The sequence below is a fragment of the Hippichthys cyanospilos genome, chromosome 13 (genome assembly GCF_059441005.1).
Source record: "Hippichthys cyanospilos isolate Australia breed blue-spotted pipefish chromosome 13, RoL_Hcya_1.0, whole genome shotgun sequence".
Lineage (NCBI taxonomy): Eukaryota > Metazoa > Chordata > Actinopteri > Syngnathiformes > Syngnathidae > Hippichthys > Hippichthys cyanospilos.
This window is the reverse complement of record NC_142381.1, coordinates 12,107,815-12,132,445: the sequence shown is the minus strand read 5'-3', so window position 1 is coordinate 12,132,445 and position 24,631 is coordinate 12,107,815. Positions and strand designations below refer to the sequence as shown.

The 24,631-nt window shown below is 38.9% G+C and overlaps 1 protein-coding gene across 8 annotated transcripts in view; it reads right to left on the bottom strand.

The window, feature by feature from the left end:
- The window catches only part of enox2 (ecto-NOX disulfide-thiol exchanger 2), a 159,033-nt gene that overhangs the window by 73,420 nt on the left and 60,982 nt on the right, over positions 1 to 24,631 (bottom strand). For all 8 annotated transcript variants that reach the window (XM_088431722.1, XM_088431721.1, XM_088431727.1 and 5 more), the window contains one exon: positions 16,721 to 16,867. In XM_088431722.1, the coding sequence (XP_088287848.1) occupies positions 16,721 to 16,867 (147 nt within the window). The remainder of the gene's footprint in view (positions 1 to 16,720; positions 16,868 to 24,631) is intronic.

Here is a 24,631-nt window from a genome sequence, read left to right as displayed (position 1 = left end):
AAAATCATCATTTCACAATCAATTTGTTTTTAAATAATCGATTAAGCCTTGCATTTATACATAGTAAAAGCGTTTTAAGATCGTTGTTTGTGTGACAATCACGCATTGGGTTGTGACCAGGTTTGTGAAACACAAACCAAATTGAGAGTTACAATGACAGTAAAAAAAAAAAAATTCTGCTGTAGAGTAAAAAAAACTCCTGAAAAATAATGATCAGTTTTAGAGTGGAAGAAGAATTGGTGTGTAGAACTCTTGCCCGTGTCATTGTAGAACAAGGTCAAGTTTATGGATTTCGCCTCCGTCGGCCCACCGAGGCCAGAGCTGTCGTCACCTCGCCACGCCGCTGACAGCATCTTATCAGCAGCTGCCAATTACAACACGGGCATCTTATCTGCACAAACCAATTAGAAGCAGCGCAGTTGCTGGGAGGAAATGTCAACAGCTCAGTGAACTTGCCAAGGTACTTTATCGGGACCCGCCACTTTCCACAGTCACGCTGAAGGCCTCTGCACAGCAATGTTGTGACAAGAAAATGCCGGAGGTATGACCGGCTTTTTTTGCCCGACTCGGAGTTCAGACGAGTCGCAATATGGATTTTGAACTGTGACAGCTGATGTTGAAGTGGCGATCACATCAAAATGGCTGACTTCCTGTCCTGTGTGTTTTCGGATTATTAACGTTTTTGTGGGTTTTTTTGCGATGATTTGACTGTACTAAAGGAGCTTCAGGGGCTGGGGAAAAAAAAAAAAAAACTCCACGGGACCACTACATCACACAGCATACAAAAATGTTGTAAAAATCCCGACAAACACATTCATAATCCGTAATAGTACAAATTTTCTGGATCATTGCATCACATTTCAAAACAAATTAAGTATGGCCCACCAGGGACTTTTTATTTGCTCGCGCTCATGCTGAAATAAGCTTTTACAGGACCCTTCGTTTTAAAAGAATGCTATATTTCCAAATTTATAATCACAATGTATCCCACAGGACAGCTTTTGAATTTTTCTCACACTTTTCGCTGTGCGAGTGGATGAACAATTTAAATGCAAGTTTCTCTACAGGGTGAAGTTGTTGGGATTGAAAATTCATCAGCATGTCATAAAGTTGTTGAAACTGAAGAAATGATTCCATTGTTTGGCACCCGCCTAGACATTTTGTCTTATAATAAAAACTCAAAATGCTAACAGTGGTCCCCAAGCACTGGTACGGTTTTAATCGAGAATAGGCTCATCAATTAATTACGTGTCATTTTTTTAAAATGATAAATACAAGGAAAAAAGAGATTCTTGGCTTCTGCTTTCAATAATTCAAATGTTATGAGTGTGTGATTTAGGATGCACAAAATGCGAAGAACATAAAACTGTGAATGTTCGCTCTAGTGGCTGCAAGTGCATGAAGGTACATTCACCGCCACATGTCATTCCAAGTCGCATGAGTGATCATGTGTGTTGTCTAGTACATGATCTGACCACATATGAGATTTGGACCGCTACAGTCGGCTCCAGTAAATCTTTCAGCACTGAGGTCATCGCAGAGTGTTCAATACTTCATCTTCTCCCTAATGGCGCCACGGTCGACTAAAGCCATGAGGCATACCTGCCCCGACGGCCCTTTTTTCCGTGAGCGTCTTCTCGTCGCAGCTTGAGCCAAATTAGGCAGAGCTTTGCTTGCAGGGCCATCTTTAATGGATGAGGCCGTGGATTTCAGTTGATGTTTAAATGTAGCAGGCCTGTCACACTACTTCAACATAGCTAGCATACAACTCAATTTTTAACATTCGGAATAAACCAGGCTTTGTAAACCTTTACACTGCCCTAACTTTAAAAACAATTTAAGTCATTTAAGTAATTTTAAGTCTTTGTACATCTGTATATTGTGCAGGCATTAAAACAAGACAGCAGGACGATAAAGATAGCTTGAGTGTTAGATTTTCTAACAAAATATATATTATATATATATATATATATATATATATATATATATATATATATATATAAAATTCTGACATCGATGCTGGGCAGAAAAAAAGAAGCTGCTGTGGTCCCGCCAAACACCATCTACCAGAAGGTAGAGATGACAGACTGAAAGACTGGGATCAATATTAAGGTGTTAAAAGATTAAAAAAAAATAATCTGGCTGTTCTTGAGAACAGACGCAGACAAGAAACAGGAACACGGAGAAATATCACAAATACAGTATCTAAGAGGGAAATTAGGTATTTACGTTGCAAATACTTGAAATGGCATATCTTTACATACGTTTTCATAATAGTTGTGGTCCCCTTTACAAGTCACTGAGCAAGAGAAGAAGTTCCAATATATGTTCAAAGAGAGTTAAAAGGCAGTTTTTAATTGTTATTTTTATTATTTACTACGCAGCATTTTAACCTTAACACTGCAACCTAAACCCAAGTAAAATATGCATCCATCCATTTTCTAGAGCCGCTTTTGCTCACTAGGGTCACAGGCTTGCTGGTGCATATCCCAACTGTCTAAAGGCAGTAGGTGGGGGACACACTGCACTGGTTGCCCATCGCAGGGCAAAGAGGGTGGAGCAAAACTTAAATTTACAATATTTTATCATTTCTACGGTGAATATATATGATGGAAACTTATCTTTGGCACATTGGAAATTCGATTTATGAAATATGGTTGTTCACTGAAACCCCGCCTCTCATGGCTTGGCTGCCATGCCCTCTTCATGACGTCGTTCTATGACAAAACAGCAAAAACAAAAAAGCTAACGTGGTAGCGATCAGTAATGAGGGTCAGAGGCAGCGTGAATGAAGAAGCCATGACATCAAAATGAACCGGAGATGCCAACAAAGTAAAAACAACATGTCAAGAGAGCACACAAAGTAACACCCATTCCCTCCTATCAAATCGGTCCACTCAGGAAGCCACTACTCATCACAACAGTTCCACCCACGGGTGAATTATGCACTAAAACATTGAGTGTCTGGTTGTGTGCTCTCAATCACCTATTTTGGATATTTTTCAAGTAAAACTTTGTAACTAATAAATGGAAATTTGCAATTTACCTGGACGACTCGTTGCAAAAATCTCTCATCCCCATCCCCTGAATGGAACCGAAACTCAAAAACATGAACAGCTCCTTGGAAAAGGTGGGTGTGTATTTACTCCGGGCGTAGACCCGGCCCTCATTATCTGCCTGGGCAGGGCCGGTACTGAGTGCGCAGAATAAGCAAGGAAGTTATTGAAACGCATCATTAAAGGAAAATAAGACTATGGGGTTGTTTAGGGGGAGAAATTAACATTGTAACATGGTGAAAATCTCCATAAAGTTGGATTTAAATGATCCCTTTAAATGAAAGATGGGTTCTTGCTTCTTGTGTTACTTGGATAAAATCATATAAAAAAGTGGTATTAAAACACCGGGGAACTACTTTAAATAGTGAAAACAATGCTTGATGTCTTTTTTAAAGTAGCATCAAGGTTAAAAGTCAATGTAGTAGTTATGTTTTGTTCAAGCCTGGTAAGAAAAACAATGTTTGCCTGCTGTGAAAATAAATAAATCAAAAGCTAACTCTTGAAACAAGAGCTTCCCTTGGTGTCCTAATGTTGTTTGACAAATGCAGACATTAGATAAGCCCTCTTCCGGGCTTTTATCTTTTTTTACATCTGTCGTTGAACCCGCTGAGCTCGGGTGTCTATAATTTTGTTGTTTGTGTTCGTACGTGCCCTCGACGAGAGGAAATGCCAGCGTTTAAATAAAAAGTGTTGCGCCAGGGGATGTGGTGAAGACAAACAAACGATCAAAGCTCACCTCTTGACTTCGAAATGATAAAACGTTTAGACGTAAGATAAAAATACGTCTTTAATTAAGAGTTGAATATTTTCTTGTTTGGGGGTATGAACTTTGCATCATATACTGCGTGAAAATAATCACTGTCAGTTTAGTAAAGCAGTACACGTAGTACATGTAATTCCTGACCTCCAAAGGGAAGTCAGCTCACGCTTTTTCTTTATATTGTTAAATGCTGCCCTAATACTCTCAAAACAGCATTCCCATTCATATTAAATTTGCTAAATATTAGTTAAGCCCCATTTTTATCCATCACAGGGAGGGCCATTTTGTCTTTTGTTGTCTACTAGAAGTGATGTAAATTACTCCAGCCCACTGTAATGACCATCACAGCTTCTCTGCTTTCAGTGTGGTCATGTGACATTCTCAAGGGCAGTTGTGATTGGTTGTAATCTGAGCAAAAGTGGACAGCAAGTGGCAAAATGGCCACCCTATAAGATGGATAAAAACGGGAGCTAAAAAGTCAAGTTTGGAGCTTTTAACCATGTTCCAATGTTGATTTCTCATCCGCAACGCTCCCAAAGAATTATTTTCCTATATTGATGCATTTCTAAGCATTCCTTGCTTATCCTGCACGCTCACACCCGCCCCTCCGGTGCAGATGAAAACGGCTTGAAGTCCGCTTATGGCGACAGGAGCAAGACAGGAGAAATCGCAACTCCCTGCACTGCCTGAGCGAGAGAAAATACACGCCGACCTTGACCACATCTTTTAGTTTCGTTTTGGTTCTGGAGCTGAACAGGAGGGGTTTTGCACTGAGTTGGCCAAGTAAACGACATCCTTTCATTTATTAGCTTCAACCTTTTACTACAAAAAAATGCTGAATTGGTTAAAATATGTGTACACAATCGTATCATCAACGTCAGTCGCAAATAATTCACCCATGGGCGGAACTATTGCTATGAATGCTGGTTCCCATGAGGACTGATTTGATAGGAGGAATGTGTTTTAGTGCGAGAGGTGTTCAGATGCTGTTATACATTTTCATATTAGTAAAACGCCAGTTTTTGACCCCGTTATTCACACTGCTGGGAGTAGTCTTAATCAGCCGCAAGCCTCATGAGGACGAGTGGTCAGAATGATGGATGCATGTATGTTGTGTGGCCCGCCAGCATTGCGCTACAAAATAGCACGGCAGCTACACGGTAAGAGCAAACAAGCCCTTTTACTTCCTGGTTAGAAAGATTGCTACCATAAAACTCATATTCATTAAGAAATTAAATCATCTATGTGCCAAACAGGCTCGGGGAGAACATGCAAATTACACACAGGATGAGGTGGAGCTGAACTCAGGTCCCTTTAACTGTGAGGCGGATGTGCGCCACCGAGCTGCACGATTTAGATTTTTACATTTTTCATTTCGTTGATCATTAATTTGATGACAAATATTTTTCAGGTATTATTTTGTCACCTGCTATAGACTAAAAATGACATCGCAGGTGCTGAAAGCTCAGATAATGATCACAGCTCAGCCTGTGAGTCACATGACCAACAGGTGAGCTGTGATTGGCTGTTACATAGCCATGCACACGTTTTCAGTTGACAGCAAATGGAAAATATAGTTTTTAACAGGTATTGATTGTACATCAAAACTAATTTAGTTATCAAATAATTACAGAAGAACTGTGAACTTTTTAAGTGGACAATCCCTTTTACGGCTCATTAAATTTTTCATATTATTTCGGTCAAATTTAGTGGGTAGGCTATGACAGACTTTTTAAAAAATGAATTGCATGAGAAAGGAAGCTGAATGCCGAATGAATTTGATACACTATCCGAATATAGTAAACCACACACATCTATCACTCGGAGGGAACCTCAATTCTCAAACTTCCAAGACTCCCCAAAAAGATGGTTTAATGTGGTATTCAGACCACATTTTAAGAAAAATGTTTCAGAATACAGAAGCACATGTTTTTGTTCAAACAGAGAATGGAAAACAATCTGAAGAAGACAATTCCCTCTGTGTGCTTTATTCTTGCTCATTGTGACAAGAAGGTCTTTGTCAACCAAATCGGATTCGCTAGACAAACCAACAATGCGGCGCACAGTTCTTCCATCAATTAAAGTGGAACTTCGATTCTCGACAACCCTCAAGCCCATGAAAAAAGACGTTTAGAAAAATTCATCCACGATTAGGGTGACAGGTGATCAAATACATAGAAGCTATATTAATCTGCAATATCTGGTTTTGTGTGTAAGTTTTTTTTACTTTGTTACAGGTGAATTTTTGACATTTGTCACTTTGACTTTTGGTGGTTCCTCTATTGTAGCTGTCTGATGTTTCGAGATGGGGTAAAAATGTGTATGTGTAAAACCTCTTATATGTTAAATCACAAGCAACAATTGAAGAATGCATTTCCATTAGGTTTACTTTGACATATCTCCAAGGCAGCAAGAAACCTGAAAAACCTTCAAGGACTTCGTTTTTTATTTTGCTAATCTCGCCCACATTGTAGCAGTGCTCCCCTCAAGGTAATAAATAGGATTGAGGCACAACAACATCATCCCCCCATTCTGCTGTGATCAAACAACTTGGGGCAAAATGCACTTTTTAAACATTACAGCGTGCAAAAGCAGAATCTGTCTGCAAGCTTAGCCATTAGCCTCAGTGAGAGTCCACCGAGCGCCTTCTGGCACCATTCATTATTTAGCTCTCACATGTTTGTAGGCACTGCAAGATGGGGTGAAGTGGCAATAAATCTTTGACCACTGCGGTGCACACAGGAGCGACAAAGCAAGAAGAAGTGAATGGGGGTCCAACATTTACTTCATTGTTGCTTATGATGTTTGGCCGCTTTGCTTTGTCCAGTTTGATGCAGTGGCTAAGATGCGACAAAGGGATGCTTTTGTGTATTGCTGACAGTACTTGAACATGAGAATTAGTATAACATATTCCTGTGTCAGACAGACTGGCTGGGGTTGTTTATTCACTCAAATGCAGGAAAGGAAAACTAGAAATAATAATCATGCACACAAGGATCTCATAAACTACGAGGTGACTCAGTATACAGCAGCCATTAGTCATAGTATTATTTCCCCCCGCAAAACTTGAAGATTAGATGCCCGTTAGTATTTTATGTTGTCTGTCTATATTTTTGGGGAACGGCATGTGTTTGTATCTCCATTGCTATAAGTGTTTTGAAAGAAGCACACAGCTGTTAGTTGTTAGCCTGCCTATGGTGTGTCCGATTACGCCATAGTAGAAACCTAGTGGACTTGCTTGGAAATGTATGGCGTTGTTTGTTTGTTGAACTGGGAGTCATTAAACAGGTCCAAACGATTTATCAGTGGGTGGACAACGCGTCCAAAAGAGGTAAAGTACTCAGAGGTTGCGGCGAGAGATTGAGTACATGCACTGGCGAGTCCGTCAATGTACAGTCTCTATCGCTGTTAGTGCAGAAGTGGAGACAAGTTCACTTTTGTGCCATTGACACACACACATGCACACACAAATCCCCAAATGATTCAAGAGGCGAGAGGCAGGGCCCTATATGCGGTCTGCTATGCATTTCAAATCACTCCTCCACTTCTCCATCACCACTAAGACAGCACTCAAAGATGCCAGCGGCCGCTCCTCGCATGCTGCATATTTAATTTAAAGAAAGTCGGAATGCAAAACTTAAAAGCGCATTGGTGATATCAGAGTTGGGGGCCACAATCAGTTTGCCTGGCGCAACCGCATTTACATAATGGTATATTATTATAATAAATATCACTTGGTTGGCGTTGTGAATCGTGTTATTGATTTGACATTTCGCTTAGTGCGTTTACGACTTCTCCTAGCAACAACTGCACGCTAACAAAGGACAATCAGCGCTGGCCAGGCTTCTCTTGTTTGAACCGCCTAATAGGGGAAAAAAAAAATCTGCAAAGTGCAATGATCTGAAAATGTCTCATTTCAATGTCAATGGTGAGTTGCGTCTGCTTTTGTTATTCATCTCTCCCCTGTGGTCAATAATTACCATATTAAAAAAACAATAAAATAAACCTGACCGGGATTAAGTATGAGATGAAAGACTGGAGTGAAATAAAATGAAATTGAAGGCTTATGCTCCTAGTGAAGAATGTTTATGCTACACTGTCTCAACAGGTTTTTTTTTTAATTGATTATACTGACTATACTTTTTACCTTCAATCAAAATGTGCCTGAGCTAACCAGTTAGCAATTGCAATTTAGCATAAGCAATCAAGCGATTGCGATTCAAGGTCAACAAACACTAACATTTAGTCCACTTACATGTATTGTGTATGTTATGCATGATATGTGTCTTTAAAGTCACTTACAGATGATTCTACAGCATTATTCTATGAGCAAACTGCAGCTGTTTGTGAGCTGCTATGAAGCTAATAACTTCATGTTCTTCTTCGTCATCTTCTTGACCAGCTAACTGTGCATGTTTTGTGAAAAGATCACAATTTTTTCTAAATACTCAGATATTTCCGGATTCTTTCTTCCTTGCGTTCATTACAGCACTGTGTGTGTCTGCAAGAAGAATTCATGTAGAAGACAGTGGTGCGATCATGGTGCTGAGGGAGCTTCAAGGCAGATATTTTTAGTCGACCTATTTAAAATTGACTCACCCAGCTTGGTCGACTTTTCCCACCCAGCCCTACTCTACACTTGCACAAAGCTGCTGATGTGGTCGTGCTTAAAAGACTGCAAGTGTCAGATGGACTAATAACTTTTGTAGTAGAAGTACACTAAGAAACTGTCTTGCATATTAATGCATGCGATATTTGCCTTTATTTTTGTGTAAGCTATTGAACCAAACCCTTGATGTACAATACCGGTAACTATAATATTGTACATTGTGATGCATATTAATTCAGTGCTTGTTTTTGTTCAAAACTACAAAGGAGGTGATTTCAAAACTAATAGAGTATTGATATTGAAGAGAGAAAACCTGCAATCACATTACTTTTCAAAATCATTTAGCCTTACATGCTTTTTATTAGCCAGAGAATATTGGGCATCAAGTGCCCAAGGCTGAATTAAAACCAACCTGCCAATTTCAATTTTGAAAATTTCAAAGTCACAGTGTGGACTTGGGATAATTTTGGCCTTTTATGCCAGGAAGAATAGGAGCTTTAAGCTACTCTCTCACACTTTTGTTTTTCGTCTAGATGTGAACTGTTGAACCTGCCTGTGTTGTCCCATGATCCCTGAGCTTCTGCATCACATGTGAAACACCTTGTGCTGTTGCTGTGAAAACGCATACAAAAATAAATTAATCACGGGGTAAGATATCAGGCTATTCATTTATCGATTGATTTTCTGTTTTGTTTTTATTTTCAATTTAAAAAGGGCTCTTTAGTGTAAGGACTCCGGTAAGAGTTACAATTAAATGGGCGTCTGTGCTGAGGAGATTCAATGGTGATGGTTGATTCTATTTGGTTCAATACAAAAAAAATGAGCCAGACACATCCTAATTGACCCAAACTGGCAGAAAGCCTAGAATTAAATAAATTGTGCACCTCCATTCCTTCGATTACCGTTGTGTTACACAGCTCTAGAGATCGCCTCTGTTATGGGACATGGAGCAATAGTAATATTTTTCAAAATTATGTTTCACCCAAACTACAAAAATCTAAACAGCAGCATAGTTACAATTTGAGGGCATACATTAAAATAAACTTGTCCCGAAAAAGACAGTGCCTGACATGCTGTTGGAGACATTAAGACATTAAGAAGACATTTGCTGCAAATTGTAAAAAAAATAAAGCAGCACAATTGTACATTGACGTTACTTGCAAAGATGAAAGCTTCTTAATTCAAGACGGGGGGCATGCATACTGTTAAGAAATGAAGAGCTTTGACCCAAAACGTACAAACAAGAAAAGAACGAAGCAGTCATGAAAATACATTGGCTGACAAGCTGCTTGCTGCTGGAAGATGAAAAACTGACTGAATGTGCAAGTAGTGAAGGGGGGGGGTCATAAAAAAAATCATGTAAATAAACCACTATCAGCTACAGACAGTAACTTAGATTTTTGGTCAACATAATCAGCATTGCCATGTCCATTTGCTTATTTGTGAAAATCCGAATTTATTAAGGAATTCAATGTGACTAGTAAATATAAGCGCACTGAATATACAACATAGGAGATTCCCATTTATTTTTCATCTCTAAACATCTATCTCTGCAAGATAGTCACTACCATGTGTTGCATTACTCTGAAATGCTCGGCCTCCCTGTGACCTTGCGCAGGTCCGTCTTCCTCGCTTTGAGATACGCACGCACAATATCTCAATGGGCAATGAGCTGTCAAATGTGACAGCTAACATTGCCTTTTACATTATTTACCTTCTGACAACTCCACTGTCAGAAAACTACATTATTTATTAATATGCATTACTTGTTATATTACTTGTAATGGAGGGAATAATTTGTATGTCTGCTATATTCAGTACTGAGTTATTTCACATATTACACCTACATTTAATATTCTCATGCTATGTCGATGCAAAATCATGGATATGGTTAAGATGATTAGCATTAAACATGTTTACTTCCTTCTGACTTTAGCAGTGCAACCATTATTTCTTCATGAAAATAAACAGAACGCTAGCAAATTGACTGATTTGTATTCAGTTGAATGTCGAAGTCTGCTGTGCGTCTCAAAATCAGTCTCGGCTCACCACCTGCAGCTAGTGCTCAGCAGGGCTTGAGGGAAAATGAGCATCTCTGGCTGCGTAGTGAGTGATCAAATCACAAGCGGAGGGCCCTTACCGTGTACCTACTGGCCCCTGAGGTGAAGCTTGCTTTGAGGACATTCACAAAGAACAAGCAAGCATTCAGAAAAAAAAAAGGACTTCTTAAGAAGAGTTCAAATGTTGAGTATTTACTCACCTTCACCGATAAAAAAAAAAAGGAAAAAAACCACCCAGAAACATTACCTTTCTGTGTGTAAATGTTCACATCAACTGGTCATGAGCTTGTTTTCACTTGGCTTGGTTTTAAAGGTGAAACTTTTTGTTAATTAACATCAAATTGATTATCAAATATATGTAATTATTTGTGACACCTGATTAATCGTTTAGCGAAATGAAACTGGCCAAATCCTCAGAATTTTATCAGGTATTGTTATGAAACAGATTGTGTATCATTATTTTGAATGGAAATAAAACATTTACAAATACAATGTTCCCAAGTTTTTCATCAATAAAGTGTATGAAATGTGTTTAGTAAAACATTGCCTAACTTTCTTTCCCATGCTCTGTGATCTCCTAAACATAATGCGAACTAACCCTAACCCTAACTCCACAATGCAAGTCTTTTTTAAAAGGTCAGGGTAAGCCAGTGTTGTCATTACTATTTTGTCATTATTATTTCCTCATGCATCCACTTACACCACACCTCCCCCACATGCGTGTCCGTACGCAGCCACAAGCGCTCCGCCCTTACGTAGTGCCAGGACTTTGTTGCTATAGAATGACGAGCAGTGGTTTAATTTTAGGTAAAAGTAAGGCACTTTCATTTGTGGCGGAACAAGACAAGAATGTTAACAGGCTGATGGACTGCTTCAGACTCCATGTTAGGATTGAGCGTTGCAGTACATAAGGTAGGTGCTACTGTAAAGTGATGGTCTTTTGAAGCATTGAAGCCGCAAAAAGTGAAATTTGAATGGTGAGGGATCATGATACCTGCCATTATTTTGGAAAACCGATCAATATTTGTGCCTATTATTTGATATATTATGACCCAAACCACTAATAAAATGTGAATGTATGTTCTCCAGTGTCCATTTTAAAACAACTACTGTTTATCAATAGTTAGGGAAATGAAAAAAAAAAATTAAGATCTGATTAATCACTTAATTTATTTAATATTCAATATATTAGTTCATTATTTAAAAAAAAAGAAGTGGCAGCACTATTAGCCACTTTTCAAACATTCCACAACCAAAGTGCAGAAGTAAAAATTAACTAGGCTAGTCATTAAAGAATAAAACACGATCAAAACACTACAACTTTTAAATGTTGAGTTAAAAAAAAACTCGTTAATAAATTGGTTTATACAATAACAATGAGGATGTGTGTATTTTGTTTGATTCTGAAAAAATGCTTACCTCTTTTAATAGCATCATACTTCTTAAAAAAAAAACTGCGGTTTAACCCTTGATGCAGGCTGAAATACAGCCGAGAAATAAGTGTGCCAAATTTTTACGAGATTTAATTGTGATATTCAGCTTTGGATGTCAAAGCGTAACCATTACCACTCACAGGATGCAAGGACATCTGTGTTTGTGTTGTCTTGGCTGACTAGCCGAAACATTGTAAATAATCTATCAGCAGGGAAACATTAAGTCTGAAATGAGTCAAATTCCTCAAGGGCTGCATCAGAAACCTCGTTTGTTTTGTTGCTCTCTTAAATTTGCCCCTGATTTGATGAAGTGAAATTGCAGCTGAGCAATGTTATTTCAAAAAGTGTGTGCCGCTAAGGATGTTTGCATACGCATGCACACGCACGACAGATTATGAAGCGCAAAATCAAGAGTAATGAGAAAAATCTATCCATTAGTGGTCCCTCAACGAGAGTAAATCAGCATGGATGTTAATGAGCTCCGCAGCAGCTAAGACCGCCCCCGCTTGAGCGTGTCACACAAGAGACAGCCAATGAAAAAACAGTATCAAAGAGGTCTTGTATTGTAGAGTTAAACTGGAGAAATGACAGGTTAAAAAAAATAAAAATAAAGCTCAAGTACTGACCTTATACTTTGGAGGCGGAAAATATGCTAGCGTAAAACCTCCTCGGAGTATTTCATCTCCCGCGAGACAAATCCCGTTACGTAAGAAACGACATGTCACTCTTCATCACAGTCTACAGCGGACAGTAAATAGTGACTATACGAGGCCATGACTTGAACATGATGTGACAGGATGAGGAATAAAATACTGAGGGATTCATTGCATTATACCTAAAAGCTATTTGGCCAGCGTGCATTATTTAAGAGGAGGAGAAAGTTGTCCAAGTCACTTAGGCTGAATTTACACTGCATGCTTTAAGTGATATAATTCAAGTTTATTTTTCTCCTTCTCAGGTGGAACAATTGGGAAATGCATCATGCCCATGAAAACAGAAAAGAGAGAGCATGAAATAGGGCATCTACAAATCCTTAGTGGGCCTTTTTCAGATGTGGAAAAAAAAAAAAAAATCGACCATTTGTTGAACCTGTGAATGTGACATAAATGCACATACTGAATATAGCCTATCATTGTCAAATAAATGGCATCGATGCACATGGATTGTTTTAGTGTACACAGACACATCTGCCCAAACAGCACAATTAAACATATTTAAAAAAAAAAAAACACCTGTTCTAAATCTAAAGCAGCTCTAACTCATGGACAAGTAAACACCGTGTAAATGCGCTGCACATGTGTCTGTGCGACTAACAACAAGTTCAGGAGTTTTCCTTGACCTTCGCGTAAAGTAAGCTGAGAAAGGCCCCTTCTTTACTTAATGAAAACAAAGTGATAATGAAGATTGCTGGCCAGATAGAGACATGTCCATCATTTAAATGGTACCATTGAAAGTCAGAAAGAAAAATTATACATTGGTTACACTGGTTTTATTGAAGCAAGTGTGTAAGAGAAACTTTGTCAGCGTTGCCATAGCGGCAGCAATATTTACTACTTATTTGCTGCTGGCGGCAGAGTGGAGACATAATGTCATTGATAGGCAAGTCAGGATTGCTAATGGTTGTCGTCAGGCAGCGCCAACTCACACATGATTCTTGCCTGTAGAAACACTATATTGCAATGTGTATGGGTGCCCCAATGTCACGAGAAGAAAAGAACACAAGCACTAATTTTATGTGCCCGAACATATTGATTTAGAATGTACATCGATACAAAAGTGGCTGCATAACATGGGTATGTGACATTGGGTAGAAACTTTCCCGTTTGGCAGGAATTCAGTAGCTTCCAAGAGGTTTGAAATAAGTGGTAAGGCATCAGTGTTTGCAGATTAAAAATGTATGTTATGAGCCTAATTAATACATAATAAATAGCAAAACATAAGTCAGGCTGGAACCGCATTAAAGCAGAGAATATCAAGTTGAAGTATCAAGTGAACAGCAAAATAGCTGAGTAATAGTGTCCAGATTACATTTCAAAAAAACTTATAGTTTTCAATCGGTAGCTGATCGAGAGCAGGGACATGCACATATGTACATTAGTTTAATGTAGGTGAAATATACAGAAAAATCATCTTTTAAAGTTAAGCATTATAGTCCATTTTCTTCGATTTTACCCGCTGCAAAATGGCGTTGATGGCAACAAAACTTGTATATCAATATTAGTCTTTGACATGTAATCAAAGCAGCGGCATCCATCTTTGCTCTGCCACATCTTCAATGCATCACGGCATTAATGGCATTTTCTTCATCTGACAAATCAATCTTGCCATTCATGTTGGCTCATTTCTTCTTTTGTCAGAATACTCCATTTTAAAAATTTCAACGAGGATCTGGCATATCCAGTGGTGGGCGCAAAGGAAGGCCCTATCAATGACTTGACGCCACATCATTTGATTAGGGGCGGACTAAAATATTCAAAACAATGTCAGCTTTAGAGCATCTCATTGTTGAGCACAAATGTGTAATTTGTGGAAAGAAAAGTTCTAAGAGCAAAAAAAAAAAAAAAAACATTTGTTTGACAGCAAGTGTGTGCACCACTCTTCACATTCGTGTGGCTCCTTTAGAGCACCTCATTGTTCTTCTATGGTGCACACATTATGAAGAGCGATGGGTATAAAAACAGAAAAAAAGTCTAATGTCACAGCCAACATATGAACCTGGGTTTTGTGCTAGTTTTGCCTCGTTGTTGTGCTAAGGAAAAAAATTATTATGGTGTACAGTTAATAAAAGTCTTATTAAAGCTAAACACTAGAGCGCATTAAAAATATCTCCTGTAATCATCGTTTAGAGTTTTCTCATACGAGTTTAAAATACAAACCTCTTTGCATTTAATGTGATATTTTATATCCTGACTCTAAAGTTTTTGTAGTGTAAACAAGTATATGCTTTATATTTCGTATCTCTGTTGAGCACTGTGAATTGCCCTTGCATATGACACACGCTATACAAATACTGCCGTCTTGACTGACGCCTCGCATGAAAGATAGGGAGATAAAACACATTCAGGCGTTTGCTGCCTCACAAAGGCTGAGGGGTAAAAAAGAAACATGTGCAGTTATGCCAACAGTGTTTGGATTTGCGTCTTTGAGGGGAGAAGAAAAACATCTGTGGTGAATAGCTGCTTGTTTAACAACACTGAGATTTCCATATGAGTTCCGACTATGAAATGCTTATTGTCAACTGAGACAGCCAAGCTACTACACAAGCCGTGCCTTGAATATGTCATATCGGTTCAAACTTGAAAATACTTTTAACAGAAAATTACGTCCTCAAAGCTTTATTCACTGTTCATTTTTAATAGGGCATTTTAACATCTTTAGCTATGTACTGTGATAGGGATCAAGCATTGATAGGGATACTGTACTGTGATAAGGATCAAGCTTGTTTAAATAAATCAATATATTACAGATGCTTGAGCTTTTTGCCACACTCTGCTGAGCAAAAACATGTGATGAATAAAGGTAAAATGTACATATGTTTTCTCATTTAAACATCTACAACACATGTATTCAGTAATCAATATATGCTCAGGGAATGGTAAAAAAGTAATGGAATGTTGACTGTAGTGTGTGCCGATAATCGGGTTACAGTTTGTAGTGCTGTGGGTTGTGGCCAAAAAAAATTAAAATCCCGGATATGAGCTTAAGACTTTAGTTTCCCCCGCTGGGTGTCTGGGCTCTGCCTTAGAGATGGGGTGAGAAGCTCGGTCATCCAGGAGGGGCTCAGAGCTGAGCCGCTGCTCCTGCGTGTTGCGTGGATCCAGTTAAGGTGGCCCGGGCATCTGCTTGCGATGCCTCCTGAGCACTTTCAGGGGTCAGGGTCAGGTGTTCCGGGCTTTTCCGATGGGGAGGAGGCCAAAAGACGACCCAGGACAATCTGGAGAGACTATGTCTCTCGGCTGGCCTGGGAACACCTGGGGATCCCCTGGAAGAGCTAGTGGAAATGGCCAGGGAGAGGGAAGTCTAGGCTTCCCTTCTGAAGTTGCTGCCCCGTGACATGACCTCAGATGAGCAGTATAAAATGGGTGGATATCGTTGGACTCATCCTTTACTGACATTAGAAAAGCATTAGAAGTGTTGTCCTTCCCTAGTGTTTCAAGAGTCAATGTGCTTTCAAGTAGGAGCGGCTTCATTTTTGACCTCATCTGCTTAACAACTTAATAATTAGGACACTTAGAGCCTTTTTGATATGATACATTATCCAATTATTGCTCGACATGAAAAGGGAATTAACATTCGAAAGCAAAGCAGAGAACGAACAAGGGACGGCACCTCCTCGTCTCAAGGACAGTTTCTTTTGTGCACAAAAGCAGTTCATTAACGTGCAATTAGAAAGTCTCACTTTGATATGCCGTATTGACGGGTGGAGCAACCTTCGGTTAATCCGAAATACAAAATAATCATGGCGCGGAAAAGCCATGCGAGGATACACCCAAGCGTACATACACAAGGTCAGCTGGCGTTAGTGTGAGGAAAGCAAAAAAACGGCTACTGCCGTGTTGATTGTCAGGTGGTGTTGGCATGGCAACAGACAGTCAGTCAGGCACACTCGACACAGCGCTGAGAGATGGACAGACAAGCTGAGCCAGAGGACACACCTAGCAAGGAGCAGACTAAGCTGCTCTTTTCGACTACAGTGACACCAATGGGGGTGGGGGGTGAGGGGGCTGGTTTACACATTTGCAATTCCGCAAGTGTGCGACATTTGACGTAAAATCCCGCAATGGTTGAGTCAGCGTCAGTACCTGCGGGCAGGCTGGCGCGTTTCCTCTTCTTGCTGTTTTCCGACGCGTTTTCCAAAGGTGGACACTCAGTCACCAGTGAGCCACTGGAACTGTTGAAGTGCAGGGGGTCGTTGTTGGCGGCCGGATCAAAGGGCAGAGCATTGAGTCCTGCGAGAGCAAAACACAGAAAGGCACCACGTAAATAAATAAAGACGGGAGAACATGGAAAAATAAGACGCGTGGGAAGACCACTCAAACATTGATGCGACCATGTTGCCTGCTACAGTAAACAAGCAATGACAAGATTCAGCATGGGACTGACAAACTGGTGATACAATAATACATTCAATATACACCCACAAAATACAGTGGTACAAATACTTAGGGAATTAATTCGTTCCGGAAGTTATTTCAAAACGATAATTTGTCATAAGTAGCCGAATCAGTTCCAAGCTCCCCACAAAAAACACTTTATTAATACAGTAGTAATCAATTTTAAAAAAATGCGTCAAAAACAAATACATATTAGAATTACATAAGTGCAATCATCATGGAATTCAAAGTAGATCATGTAAAGAACAATTAAATCTATGTTCATTTACCTTTGGGGTTGGGCGACTATGCAAGAGAAGCATGAATGAGAAGCAAAATGCATGGTGGGGGACGGGGGAGGAGGCAAATGTTTGACAGCTGAGATAAATGAACATTTTAATGATGAACTCACAGAAATCTTGTACGTAGTGCTTTACTAATGTGTGCTAGTTTGTGACAATGGATTCTGTGACGCTCAAGGGTCGATGGGAAAGGAAGAGTATCATGGGTAAAGATTTTTGATTTCCAGACTGATTATCCGCTCTCTTGTAATGGTATGCTCCAGCAGTGGAGAGGAGATGTCGTTGAGCTGTGAAGACCTATGACATTGCAGTCTCGTTTGAGCGGACGCTGGTATCTCGTGCCTCATTATTATACACCAACAATTTTTGCCTTTTGTATCCTGAATTTTCCTTCATAACCAGACAACATTTTTCTGAAGAGGCGTTTTGAACCTGAATTTTTCGTAACAAGAGACATTAGTAGAGGTACCACCGTATGATTTTTTTCCCCTTTTCATTGAGTTCAATCATAAAAAAAGATACAAAATGCAAAACAAGTATTGAGCAAGACAGATGGAGTCAAAGAAATGGACTAAGATTATGTTATCTACCCCCTCTCTTATAGGAAAACATTTTCAAAGAATGCAATTTAAAAAAAAAAACAACAGCAACAACAGTAGTTTCACCCAGTAATGCCCTACTAGTACCAAGCATCTGTGTCAATACAGTAAACTATGGTATAATTTTTCAATACTCTAAGTACCAATGCTTCATCGCCAGCTGTAGCATTGGTGGAGTGCCAGTGCAGCTGCCATTCATGCTAACACCAGCAGTCACAGAACGGCTGTGTGATCCGCCACACTGACAAATGCTGGATTAGCCAGCTAATTGATCGTTAGGAAATCTGTCAATGGTGTAGAACTGATTGCTGATTAATTAATGAGGGTAAATGAAGTGCGCTCCTTGGCTACGACCCGCTGAGGTTGTTGATTCACTCTCAACTAGTTAAAAAAAAAAAACGCAACAGCAGCAACTACGGCCTCCATTTACACTGACTCCGCCGCAAGACAACTCCTTCGGGGAGGCCGTTACGGCACCGATATTAATACAGGAGTTCCAGGCAAGTCGAGCTAGCGCATCAGTCATCTCTGCATTACTTTAACTGTGTTTACGTTTACTGGACTGGACTGTCAGTCGAGTATTTATGTTGACAAGCTCATATTTCTTAACAAGCAGCAGTGAGCTGTAGGTACTTTATTGTGTGTATGTTTAATAGGAAGGAGATAAGGTCGGGCCTCAGCACCAGTTTAGGCAATTGACATGAAATTAAGTGGACATGTCTTATCATAACAGGCCGGCCATATAAGTCTCAAGGACTTATAGACAAACTTGAACAGGAAGTCTGCCATTTTGGTTTGGAAAAAGTCATTTCTCACAAATTCCAAGGCTCCTACGTGTAGTAATTTGTCCAAATAAACCCCAGTCTGAAGGAGCTATTCAAGGTATTTGAGGGCTCATTTATTGCTGCTCTTTCGGATACTGAGCCTAGCTATTTTTTAGCAGTTACGGTAATTTGATCACTAATTTTGTTTTCATGTACAATACAAATGGTAATAGTTTTAAAATAATATTTTCAAAACATATTTGCTGCGTTTGATCAAGTGATGTTTGTAAGCAGAGCTATAATTGTTTGTTACCTGGGCCTTGAGCACATGTGATGTAATTACAATCAATGATTAACGTTTTGATGCTGAAAATTTCAAAATAAATTTACAATTTCCTTAATCATTGCTATTATTGATAGAATTTTTAACGTTTAATTGAAAAAATCAATGTTTTGTTGAAAAAAAAACAAAAACAAAAGATTTGGAATTGTTTATTGAGTGTTTTTTTTCTTCTTCCTCGTTCACACATTTAATTGAGGGTTTTGATACAATATCAATTTGAAAAACACCTAATTGTGTTTTTCTTGTTTCCCCAAAACATTCACATATGACTTCGGCCACTGGAGTCAAATTCAAGACCCGAGCGCCAAATCATTTTATTATTTTATGTGGCGTACCAAAGCAAATCATTTAAAATTTCATGATCATTCCTAAAATCTTTTCCCCCCTCCACCCCCAAAAAAAAATTATGTGTGGTTAATAAAAATAATGCCAATATTTTACAATATTTTTGTCACACTTTTTACAACTACTTGAACGTAACGCAATAAAAGATTTACCTTTGGCATCTGACTTTAAAACATGTAAGCCAGGGGTGTCAAACTCATTTTTTCTCCCGGGCCATATTGGGCTGGTACGACTGTGAAATCAAATACATTTTAATTGTGTTTGTCACAGTTCTATCTAGTTTTAAAATCAGAAGCGGGTAAAACTTTTAAAAAGAGAGATTGGGAACAAAAAATGTTTTTTTTTTCTCCCAAATTTTTAAAAAGTTTTAGACAGCTTGCAAATGTGGTATTTTTATGAGAAATTTGAAGTCAAATCAGCATTTCGCGGGCCGCATAAAATGATGTGCGGGCCACTTTTTTTTAGGGTGTCCATTTAAATAATTGTCATTATGGCCCGATGAGGGAATCCGAAGGTACAAAATGACCCATGACAAAAACGAGTTTGACATCCCCGAATAAGGCAATTAAGCTTACCTGGCTGACAATATGGAAAATCACCTTGAGTTCAGAAATTGAAAGAGTCTGCATTAAAGTACTACATGATGCTAGATGACCTCATTCCATTTTTAATTACAGGTCATCTCATAAATGTGCTATGCACTGTATACAGTATATACCGTATTCATTATTTTTAAGGCGTAGAGAGAGGACAGTTCTCCCTGAGACAATAATGAACCCAATTTATTCAGTGTGGCTTTCCCGTTTTGCTCACTAAATCTTTCTTTACTCCAGCAAAATCCATACACGTGCAATAAATGAGTTTCCCTAAGTAACGAGTGAAGAGATTCACATAGCGATCACTAATGAATCTTAGTTGATTTGTTCTGAAAGCTTCCATACATCAGCACTTTTGAGTTCAATGTAGGCGTTCATAATTCACAGCAAAGTCTTGCAGAGTGGCTCATGAAAAATTCATGGTTATTTCTTTAGCGCTCACATTTGTTGTTGTTCCTTCTATGGCCTCACAGAAACCCAAAGAGTCACTATCGGTTACTAGCCAAACACTGACAAAGACTTCCTTGATTAGTTTGACAAAGTTTGCAAATGAGCATGTACAACTTTTGGAAGATTCCGAGCATTCATAGTAACAACAGCAGCTTCTTGGTCGCTTTTAAGGACAATGTAGCAGAAAACACTCAAATTAGTCATGTGGAAAGTTGTAACAAGTTCAGCAAATCTTTAAGTTTTGAAAGTGACAAGATAAAGAGAACGTAAAAGGAATATGTATAAGCTGAATGGTTGTTTGGTTTTGTTTGTCAAATATTTTTGCTACACAACATACACTGAAACCTGTCTTTTATTAATATTTTAATTTCCAGAACAGCTTGTTTTAAATTACAAATCAAATAAGTAAAAATTGCCTTGATAAGTCCTTGCATACAATACAGATGTGCGGCTTTCGACTGAATTTGACCTTGATTGATCAGGAACAACATCAAAAGAAGACTTTCGCAAATGAAAAGATAAAACTTGATTCGAAGTTGGTGTTAGCTGCAGCATTTTTCATTTTTGCTGTCAATTCACAAGCAAGGTTTTCTACTAGAGAAAATGTATAAACGTCGCAGAGGCAAGGGTCAGGTTCTGATCCACCGTGACAAATTGAGCCTATAAACACATTCAACACGCCTATGAGCGTGTCTGTGTGTGTGCGCAGTGGAGAATCAGAGGGAATAGAAGGTAGTTGAGATTTAGAGAGGAGAGTTTATTATTTTGTATAAAGTCTGCCCGCTCTTCAGACAGTGAAGATGCCATCTGTCTGTAGCAATAACAATATTATACAAGTTTTTCAACTTTTTTTTTTTTTTTTTTACTTCAAGAAGAACAGGATCTCTTCAGAGGACTCCTTTTAATATAAATGGTATGATGCTGTTCACTAAAATGTACAGTTCCGTGCATTCGCCCTCTTGACATAAATGCATCATGATGTCATTATGAACGCACATTAAATTTGTGGCGTCTTACCGGAGCTCCTCTGTGAAGGGAGAACTTTTTTTAAAATATGTGTATTCGTTTTCACCAAGATGTTGCTTTAATAAATGTGTTAAAACAACTGCAACTCCTACGTTAGACAAATGAACTCCAGTACAAATCATGTGATCAATTAGAATGACAGAAAAAGTCTCCATGTAAAAGCCTGGTACTATCTAGACAACACCTGACAATCATTATTTTGAAATAATGAGATGGTCTAAGATGCATGGGTTAAAATGCAGGCGAAACAACTAACTCCCTCTAACTCAAGCATGAAACACTACAACAAATGAAGGCATCTAAAGTTATGGGTAGTACCAGAGCCAAATGAGAAAAGTCAAACTCATTAGAGGTCACCGTGTAGCCTTTCAACAATGATATATGACTAAAACAGTCACAGGTCCTTAAGGTTTCTCAATAGTTGTTTTTCTTTTTTTTTTGTGCCTGACAAGGCTTTGGGAACCACAATTGTTAGCAGTGCATGCAGAACCCTCCCCTCTCATTCAAATCCTTCCTGAAATGTGATGCAGTGCTCCTACCCGCGGGTGAAGTTATACTTTAATAATAGTGACTTCACGGCACGCTGGTTCCCGGTGTAGATGAAACCTTCAGGAGTTTTACTTAGTGTGCCACTACAATTCTTTAGCCTTCCTATTTACTTCCACACTTTAAGCGTACTCTTAAGAGGCTATAAACTCAATCGTACAGCATGAATAATGCAAATTGTACAGAGAAACATGATAAGTGCTTCAGTGCGGGCTAACATAAAACTATAGAAGCCATCAGTAGCCATGTGGGTTCATCGGTTCAAACGAAAAGCATTAAAATATAAACCGCCTGAATTGCATTTGCTCGTCGGACTACATCTCGCATTGTTTCACTGGAAATAAAAAGTCTACATACCCCATCTATTCATGATAGGTACTGTATTCGCACCAAACATAACTTGGAATTATGGACAAAATTTTAACCTCAGTTTCATCGGACCGTAATACATTTTTTTTAAATCCAAGATTCCAAGTATGCATTTGCAAAATGCTGGGTTGAGGTCACTTGTACTAAACAGCCATTACTATCCGGAAATTCCTGCAGTTCGTTCAATGTTGCTGTTGGCTGCATAGCAACCTCACCGATATGTTTTTCTCATTTTTGTCACTTTAGTTTACTATACATTTAAGGGCTCGTACAAATTTGTTCATAACCTCCTCTGGACTCATAATGTTGAAGAGAGGTCACTCTATTCAGTGGGAGGCTTCTGCGGATTGTTATAGGTCCCATTAATGCTGTAAATTAAGCTTGGTCGTATTTGGTTAATATCAGAAAGATATATGATGTAATGGATTGCGATTCACAATCAATCCAAGTTCCAGCACCAGACATGACTCCATTACATGTGGTCAGCGTACCAGCCAAGTCTTATGATATCGTATTCAAAAGCCAAAGCATTTCACATACATTAGTAATGCGGGTCACAATTCTTCCTCTGATAACAAGACCGTCTGCCACGGATCACAGTACAGTGACAGTGACAGGCCGTGCTGCATGACAGCTGGCAGCTCTAAAATTAGCCTCCAGTCACCTGAAAGATTACAGATGAAATAAAGATCATAGATAGGCAGACAATATTTTAACCATTACAATGAGAGCATCCAACAACATACCGGATTACCTGAAATAAAGACGCTGTGGCAACAATTAATCAAAAAATGTGTCATCCACTCAAGGCAAAGAAATGCCTCACAATACTGCAGATGCCTCCTACTTCCCGTCAGGAAGAGAAATAGAAACTGTAAATACGTCAATGCATACACACAAAGAATAGAACAGCAGCTAATGCATTTAGCCTGATGTAAAGTGTAGAGACTTAACATAGGTTGCTTACGACGTGGATTCAACGTCTTCAAAGACGACAAGACATTGACATGTGGTCACTTCACAATGTCGTGTACATCTATCTGACTTGGATGGGCGGGTGGACATATCAAAGTTGCTTATAAAACTCAATACGTATGATATTTTAAGATTTAGCTACACACTAAAACGCAGGGTATGAAGCCCCACCTATACCAATAAAGGCACTAAGGAAGGACATTAGAAATAAAATAATTGTTGAGGCTAAAGCAAACAAAAAAAAAAATCGGAATTTTTGGAACACGTGCAGCAGCGGCTGATAACTTTAATAGCGGGCTAAGTTGTGTTGAAAAATTCTGTTCTTACTGCTGGGTAAAGGTTAATCTATTCCCTGATGTGATGGCATTTGGAAAAGATGATACTATCTGAATCTCTTCTCATTTTGTAATTGTGAATGCTTTTCTCCATAGTACACAAACACCACATGTATATATAAATATATTGGCATAAGTAATCGGAACATTGGGACTGACAAAGGTCAAAACGAACGCCGGCGATATAAATTTGCACATTAACATTTACAATTCCGACATTAAATGGTTTGGATTTTTGCAGTAAGCGGCTGGGCGACGGGAGATGGGGTCGGGCGTATATCAAAGAGAAGGTAATGGTTTTACTCATGCATTTATTTTTTAACAGTAAACTAAATGTCTGTATATGAAAAGGAACTATGTGTTGATGTACTTAGAGTTACTATCCATCCTGTTCCTAGAAGGTCTATTTCAAGATTTTATATGTGTTAAGTGAATGACACACACTCAGGCAACTATTTAAGGAAATGAGTGAGGTACACTAAATACCTTTGCTGTAATTCACACACTGACTCATGTTTACTTGTTTGTAAGTCTACTTGCGTAATAGCAACCTGTCATGTCAACATGTAAAGAGAAATAATTTCCCCTTAGACCTTGTCTGTCATTACCTCAGGGAACGTGCTGAAGGTTAATTCATTTAAATCTCATTTCCAATGATCCCTAGTCCTCTAAACTTACTCAAAATCTTTGCGGTGGCAGTTTAATCCGCTTTCAGCTGCCAGGGGCATGTGCCCTTTCCGCAAACCGCCGAGTGAATAAGTAGCTATGTGTTAATGAGATGGCACAACGGTTGATAAGGTCGTGTCAGCTTAACACGGTCACGTTCATTGTCATAGTCTGAGCATATAATTCTTCACAACAACACCTAGAAAGAATTGAGGCGTCATTAACTGAGCGTCTCGGCCTTCACCATCTGTGCTATTCTTCTTAAGAAGCCTTTGAAAGACACTTCAAACCATGTACTAAATTT